Raw genomic sequence first — 8,167 nt, 5'->3', positions numbered from 1 at the left:
TCTAGGTACCTTCTACCTCAGACTCAGCAAAAGAAAGCACTTAAATTGCAGCCTTGTTAGCTTGGTTGGTAGCCGACGATCTGCGGTATAAGCGCATAGGTCGTGGGTGGTCGATTTCCCGGCCCCTGGAGAACTTATCCTAAACAGATAAATTTCTTTCTCGGATCGGCTGGCATTTCCCTATCATGTCCACCTTTTGCTTCGATTGCGACGACAACCTAACCGTCGTATGGGTATGAGCGCAATTAAAGATAAACTTAAGTTTAAACTTTAAAGACGGAACAATGTTGCCCAATTCTATGTCATTTCTTGGATAACTGGCTAGATTTCCATGGAAATGGCAAGATATTTCATTTCAAAGATCGTAAACTTAACACGTTTATCCTTTAGACTATTCATAGCATCACGGACGGAAGGCGCTACCGCTGCTCAGTCGCCTCCTCTGCTACGCAAACACCCTCATATCTGTCTGAAGGAGAAAAGAAGACATGTAATTCGGACAGTTGCAAATGAGTAAAACAATTATAAATAAATGGTCGATTCTAAATATGTTAAAAGTTGGGAAAAAATCCAATCTGAGGTCAAAACTCCGAAAAAATAACTGTAAAGCTGAAAATTCACTTTTTCATTTTCCGTTATAATGAAGAGTGCACAAATTCTGTGACGTCAGCTTCTACGCCAGTTGTTTTTTTCGTCCGCTCTAGGTAGACGCCACTTTAATTGCCGTTCTAATGGAAAAGTTCAAAGAGTTGTGACGTCAGATTTCACGTCAAAATGCGCAGAAACGCTTGCGCACAAACAAACGAAGCGGGGGACATTTGATGTGACGTCATCGCCTACGGGAGCGTATGCCGTGACGTCAAAGTTCACGATTTACCGGCATTTTTAAATCGATTTATCTCGAGATCTAGAAGTCGTAGAAGAAAAAGAAAAATTCCGTTGGTCCTTATTTTTCCTGCTCTATGACTTTGAAACATGACCCAAGTAAGCGCAACTGATCTATTTATTGTTCCCCCCCCCAGATTATGATGGATTATATGAAGCATTTCTACACAGTATACCCGAGTCAACCCAAGTTTGGATTTGTATTTCACGCAGAATACTCCCATAATGATTTCAATCTAATAGCTTTGGCGGATTCCGATTTCTCGGAGTGGTTGGAATGGTTTCATCTGCGCGGACATTTGAACGATACGCTACTCATTGTGATGAGCGATCATGGAAACAGGTGAGTTAAGCGACGTTGTGCGTGGTTGGTATCTGGACAACCACGTGTTGGTAGAAAATTCGGAGTGCACTCCGCCCCTTAAACCAGATAAGAAGCTCCTAAAGACGGACATTCTTTTGTAGTGCCTCGGAGCGACGTTGTGCGTGGTTGGTATCTGGACAACCACGTGTTGGTAGAAAATTCGGAGTGCACTCCGCCCCTTAAACCAGATAAGAAGCCCCTAAAGACGGACATTCTTTTGTAGTGCCTCGATGATAAAGTGGTCAGGACGCTCACCTGGTAAACAGGAGGGTGTGGGTTCAATCCCCGCACCCTTCATGATTACATCTTTCATTTCATGATTACTTTAATTTTTATTAAAGAAATCATGAAAAAAAAAAGAAGGAAAAAAAAATATAATAATTAAAAAAACTTTCCCCCCGTCAGGTTTGCCAACGTCAGAAACACCCAGCAAGGTAAACTGGAGGAGCGTCTCCCCTTCTTCTCCTTCGTGTTTGGGTGTGGGTTCAATCCCCGCACCCTTCATGATTACATCTTTCATTTCATGATTACTTTAATTTTTATTAAAGAAATCATGAAAAAAAGAAGGAAAAAAAAATGTAATACCTAATTAAAAAACTTTCCCCGTCAGGTTTGCCAACGTCCGAAACACCCAGCAAGGTAAACTGGAGGAGCGTCTCCCCTTCTTCTCCTTCGTGTTCCCGCCCTGGTTCGCCACCAAATATCCCGAAGCTCATTCGGCTTTCACGAAGAATGCCGATCGGTTGGCCACACCCTTCGATATACACGCGACCTTAGCCGATGTCCTCAGTTATGATAATGCGAGCAACGCCGGACATTATAAGAAGTCACGATCTAATAGCTTGTTCAAGGAGGTAAGTGAGCTTGATTTTTCGTCGCCTAGGGTAGAAGGGTACAGAATTTTTTGTTTCTCAAGGTTTGTCCACACATAGTCGACCGGCCGTCGACTGAACCGTCCACACTGCCTTGACGATATAGATTCACTTCGTCGATTAATGGCCGGACGACGACTATGTGTGGACACACCTTAAGAAAAATAATCAAATCATGAATTAATAACTGTCGTAAAGCAGAGAGCTTCTTCACAACTTTTGTTGGTATCACAGCATTACTAAGTGCATCCTTTACTATTAATTCTCATCTACTCGCATCATCATTTTACACTGGTAATGCCGCCACTGGTCGCTACTCGATTGTCTTTACGAGGGTCAGTGCACCGCGAACTCCAAACACAGAGTTGAAAAAACTTCAACCCCGCCGGGAATCGAACCCAGGACCTCCGGAGTGTAAGCCTAGTGTGATACCCACTCGGCCACGGAACCTGCCTGATGAACAGGAGGGCGTGGGTTCGTACTCTTATTATTATTTTGTGTTTTCAGATACCTCCTACGCGCACTTGTCAGGATGCGTTCATAGAACCGCATTGGTGCGCGTGTCTGGATTGGGAAATGCTATCCCCTAAGCATGAGTTTACCAGGAGAATAGCTGACTATTTTGTTACCTTCCTCAATGAGTAAGTACCAATGCGTTCTTAGAACAAACTATAGAGATAGGATGCGTTCATAGAACCGCATTGGTGCGCATGTCTGGATTGGGAAATGCTATCCCCTAAGCATGAGTTTACCAGGAGAATAGCTGACTATTTTGTTACCTTCCTCAATGAGTAAGTACCAACCAGCGTTCTTAGAACAGTATAGAGATAGGATGCGTTCATAGAACCGCATTGGTGCGCATGTCTGGATTGGGAAATGCTATCCCCTAAGCATGAGTTTACCAGGAGAATAGCTGACTATTTTGTTACCTTCCTCAATGAGTAAGTACCAACCAGCGTTCTTAGAACAGTATAGAGATAGGATGCGTTCATAGAACCGCATTGGTGCGCATGTCTGGATTGGGAAATGCTATCCCCTAAGCATGAGTTTACCAGGAGAATAGCTGACTATTTTGTTACCTTCCTCAATGAGTAAGTACCAACCAGCGTTCTTAGAACAGTATAGAGATAGGATGCGTTCATAGAACCGCATTGGTGCGCATGTCTGGATTGGGAAATGCTATCCCCTAAGCATGAGTTTACCAGGAGAATAGCTGACTATTTTGTTACCTTCCTCAATGAGTAAGTACCAACCAGCGTTCTTAGAACAGTATAGAGATAGGATGCGTTCATAGAACCGCATTGGTGCGCATGTCTGGATTGGGAAATGCTATCCCCTAAGCATGAGTTTACCAGGAGAATAGCTGACTATTTTGTTACCTTCCTCAATGAGTAAGTACCAACCAGCGTTCTTAGAACAGTATAGAGATAGGATGCGTTCATAGAACCGCATTGGTGCGCATGTCTGGATTGGGAAATGCTATCCCCTAAGCATGAGTTTACCAGGAGAATAGCTGACTATTTTGTTACCTTCCTCAATGAGTAAGTACCAACCAGCGTTCTTAGAACAGTATAGAGATAGGATGCGTTCATAGAACCGCATTGGTGCGCATGTCTGGATTGGGAAATGCTATCCCCTAAGCATGAGTTTACCAGGAGAATAGCTGACTATTTTGTTACCTTCCTCAATGAGTAAGTACCAACCAGCGTTCTTAGAACAGTATAGAGATAGGATGCGTTCATAGAACCGCATTGGTGCGCATGTCTGGATTGGGAAATGCTATCCCCTAAGCATGAGTTTACCAGGAGAATAGCTGACTATTTTGTTACCTTCCTCAATGAGTAAGTACCAACCAGCGTTCTTAGAACAGTATAGAGATAGGATGCGTTCATAGAACCGCATTGGTGCGCATGTCTGGATTGGGAAATGCTATCCCCTAAGCATGAGTTTACCAGGAGAATAGCTGACTATTTTGTTACCTTCCTCAATGAGTAAGTACCAACCAGCGTTCTTAGAACAGTATAGAGATAGGATGCGTTCATAGAACCGCATTGGTGCGCATGTCTGGATTGGGAAATGCTATCCCCTAAGCATGAGTTTACCAGGAGAATAGCTGACTATTTTGTTACCTTCCTCAATGAGTAAGTACCAACCAGCGTTCTTAGAACAGTATAGAGATAGGATGCGTTCATAGAACCGCATTGGTGCGCATGTCTGGATTGGGAAATGCTATCCCCTAAGCATGAGTTTACCAGGAGAATAGCTGACTATTTTGTTACCTTCCTCAATGAGTAAGTACCAACCAGCGTTCTTAGAACAGTATAGAGATAGGATGCGTTCATAGAACCGCATTGGTGCGCATGTCTGGATTGGGAAATGCTATCCCCTAAGCATGAGTTTACCAGGAGAATAGCTGACTATTTTGTTACCTTCCTCAATGAGTAAGTACCAACCAGCGTTCTTAGAACAGTATAGAGATAGGATGCGTTCATAGAACCGCATTGGTGCGCATGTCTGGATTGGGAAATGCTATCCCCTAAGCATGAGTTTACCAGGAGAATAGCTGACTATTTTGTTACCTTCCTCAATGAGTAAGTACCAACCAGCGTTCTTAGAACAGTATAGAGATAGGATGCGTTCATAGAACCGCATTGGTGCGCGTAAACATTCTGAAATTTTGTATGGAACAATAATCAGACAAAAGAACTCCTCTAGTTTGATGGTACATTCGTTTCCTTTTGACAAAATTTTCGATGACAAATTCGAGGAAATCAGGCTGTATCTCATTGATGCAACGTTCAATTTCACCTTTCAATACTTCAAAGCTTGTGGGTTTGTTGGTGTAAACCTGTGACTTTAGATACCCTCACAGAAAGTAGTCTAGGGGGGTCCAATCAAACGATAATGGGGCGAGTTCTCTCCACCAAAACGGAAAATGACACGATTACGACTAGGAAAATGCTCGCGCAAAAGTGATAATGTGTCGATTTTATTATGCTAACGCGTTGTTGAACAGTTTTAGACTCCAAGATGACTAATTTTGATATGTTTACAATCAATTTGTCAAAGATTGGGCAAGATAAAACAACGCACAACAAAGTTATGACCCTTTCAAATCTTGCGTTCTTATTGGGACACCCTTTATAATGCCCATTATTTTTGTTGGGCTGTTTACTTCTCTTTCAATTTAATTTCCCTTTTTACCTTCATGAGGATTTCTCCTCTCATTTTTCCATTATTATTTCATTTTAATCTTTAGGTATTTTATTCATTAACTGAAATCATAGTGAAGATTTCGGCATGTTCTCTGTTCTGATTTTAGTTTAAGTTTTTCAGTACGTAGGTAAGCGTCCTGCATATACGACACGTTTCAAGATCTGAGAAAGTTCTGCTATTGTAAACAACAGTCCTAAGATGTATGAAACTTAGCCTGGCCCTTTGCCGTGTGCTTTTTTTTTAAGGATGAGTGTTCCACCGCCGTTTTTATTTTGTAGCAATGGAACAACTGCTACATTAGACACATGTGGTCTGTGTCGTAGCATGCCCATCCCGAAGTATGCCTCTCATCAGATGGCCAAGAAGAAGACACATACTTCCCATTTAGGTGCTGGGTCAACACGAGAACACCAGAAAGTAACCCGTTGAAATATTTGCAATCGAAAAACGAGTTTAAACATTTCAACGGGTTAAATTTCGATTTTGATGAAATTTTGTTTATTCTTGTTGGATTTCAGGTGGGTGATATCAGTCGCATCAATGAGTACGGAAAGCAAGCGTCCTGCATATACGACACGTTTCAAGATCTGAGAAAGTTCTGCTATTGTAAACAACAGTCCTAAGGTGTATGAAACTTAGCCTGGCCCTTTGTCGATGGACGACGAGGTAAATCCATGTTGTCAAGGCAGTGTGGAGGGTTCAGTCGACTTCGATCGATGGCCGCTCGACTATGTTTCTTTGGACACACCTTAATGTTTTTTCAAAAGTGTTAATGTTGATGTTGTTGTTGTTTTAGCCCAGACTCCGAAAACGTTAAAATATTTACGATCGAAATATGAGGAAATTTTGTATGTTCAAAGAATACAGGCACAGTTGGGCAAAAAATCTTCGACCCCTCCGAGAATCGAACTCAGACCGCTTGCTAGTGCTGTGATGATCATTTCGGTTTAAAGTTGCCACTTATAATGTGCCACACCCAGATAACCAGACTTACCATGATCCTTAAGCAACAGTATTGTGCCACTTCTGATTTGTAACCAATTGACCATGGTTGATGGTTCTTAATTTCAAGTTGGTTTCGGGGTTCAAACCCTAGTCCTTCAAGTGAGGAGTCGTAGCCCTGAGCTTTTCAAACTTTTATTACCATTAATTTTTATCTTCAACCAATCACAAGATCTCATTTTTTCTCCCTTCCTAGTTTCCTATCCTACGGAATGTTTTCCTTTCGGGGTATATGGTTCTCTTTGTGGACGCCCATTAGCGCCATATTAGAATATTAGACTTGTTTTCCTTTCGGGGTATATGGTTCTCTTTGTGGACGCCCATTAGCGCCATATTAGAATATTAGACTTATAAGGTTATGTTTTGTTTTGAACTGTCCCTTTTACTCGAGACTTTAAAAGACTTTTACAATGGTTTTCCATTCTTTAAAATCAAACTCTCAAGCTAAAAGGGAGTGCAATTTTTTTTTCCAAGTCAAGTTTTTTTTAGTCTTTACAATCAAAATGTTTCAAGCCAAAAGAGAGTGCAATTTCTTTTACAAGTCAAGTTTTTTTTTTTAGTCTTTACAATCAAAATGTTTCAAGCCAAAAGGGAGTGCAACTTATTTTACTTTTTCATTGCCTTGGCTTCTGAATAATTACCATTGATTTTATTTTCCACCCTTCTCAGGTCATACAGACTGTGTTCGAGGTCTGGCGGTGTTGAACGACACAGATTTTGTTTCCTGTTCCAACGATGCCAGCATCAGAGTGTGGGATTCTACTACTGGGAAATGTGTGGACACCATGTATGGCCATCCCAACTTTATCTATAGGTAAGATGACAGAAGGAGGTCTCATCATATCAAAATCAAAGAAAGAAAGAAAGAGGAGAAAGCTTGTTGTTCCAAGGATAGGAAAAGCCCAGTCGTTGAAGAACAAACCTTCTTTGTAAGGGATAAAGTTTGTCCGTGTTTAAACTGTCCTTTTTACTCGAGACTTTAAAAGACTTTTACAATGGTTTTTCATTCTTTAAAATCAAAATCTCAAGGGAGTGCAACTTCTTTTACAAGTCAAGTTTTTTTTAGTCTCTACAATCAAAATGTTTCAATCCAAAAGGAAGTGCAATTTCTTTTTCAAGTCAAGTTTTTTTCAGTCTTTACAATCAAAATGTTTCAAGCCAAGAGGGAGTGCAATTTCTTTTTCAAGTCAAGTTTTTTTAGTCTTTACAATCAAAATGTTTCAAGCCAAAAGGGAGTGCAACTTCTTTTACAAGTCAAGTTTTTTTTTTAGTCTTTACAATCAAAATGTTTCAAGCCAAAAGGGAGTGCAACTTCTTTTACAAGTCAAGTTTTTTTTAGTCTTTACAATCAAAATGATTCAAGCCAAAAGGGAGTGCAATTTCTTTTACAAGTCAAGTTTTTTTTTTTTTAGTCTTTACAATCAAAATGTTTCAAGCCAAGAGGAAGTGCAATTTTATTTTGCCTTTGATTACCCTGTCTACTGTGTTAATTCCTACTTCTTATTTTGCTGTCACTACCCTACTTTTTTTTTCTTTGTGATATCTATCCTTTACCATTATAATATTAGTTAAGGAGGTACTTGGTACTTATAGCAACTTAGGATTAGGAATATGTATTGTTGTTTAGTTTTTACTTTTATTATTTGTATTAATTTCTGTTTTTTTTTTTTTTTTTTTTTTTTTTTTTTTTAGGTTGGGGGGGGTGTTTTTACTTTTATTATTTGTATAAGTAATTTGCTTGTTTTTTTTTGTTTGTTTTTTTTTTTTTTTTTTTTTAATACATTACCCATTATTTTGTTGGCTGTTTTACTTCTCTTTCAATTTAATT

The 8,167-nt window shown here is 40.1% G+C and overlaps 1 protein-coding gene across 1 annotated transcript in view; it reads left to right on the top strand.

The window, feature by feature from the left end:
* The window catches only part of LOC103514885, a 9,844-nt gene extending 3,332 nt beyond the window's left edge, over positions 1–6,512 (top strand). The window contains exons 6-10 of the mRNA XM_026827728.1: positions 1,023–1,228; positions 1,860–2,103; positions 2,629–2,762; positions 5,444–5,456; positions 5,856–6,512. Of these exons, the coding sequence (XP_026683529.1) occupies positions 1,023–1,228; positions 1,860–2,103; positions 2,629–2,762; positions 5,444–5,456; positions 5,856–5,960 (702 nt within the window). The 3' untranslated portion in view covers positions 5,961–6,512. The remainder of the gene's footprint in view (positions 1–1,022; positions 1,229–1,859; positions 2,104–2,628; positions 2,763–5,443; positions 5,457–5,855) is intronic.
* Positions 6,513–8,167: the final 1,655 nt, after the last annotated feature.

This window comes from Diaphorina citri, unplaced genomic scaffold (assembly GCF_000475195.1).
Source record: "Diaphorina citri unplaced genomic scaffold, Diaci psyllid genome assembly version 1.1 scaffold1240, whole genome shotgun sequence".
Taxonomy (NCBI): Eukaryota; Metazoa; Arthropoda; class Insecta; order Hemiptera; family Psyllidae; genus Diaphorina; species Diaphorina citri.
The sequence above is the reverse complement of the archived record's forward strand: the minus strand, read 5'-3'. Positions and strand labels throughout refer to the sequence as shown.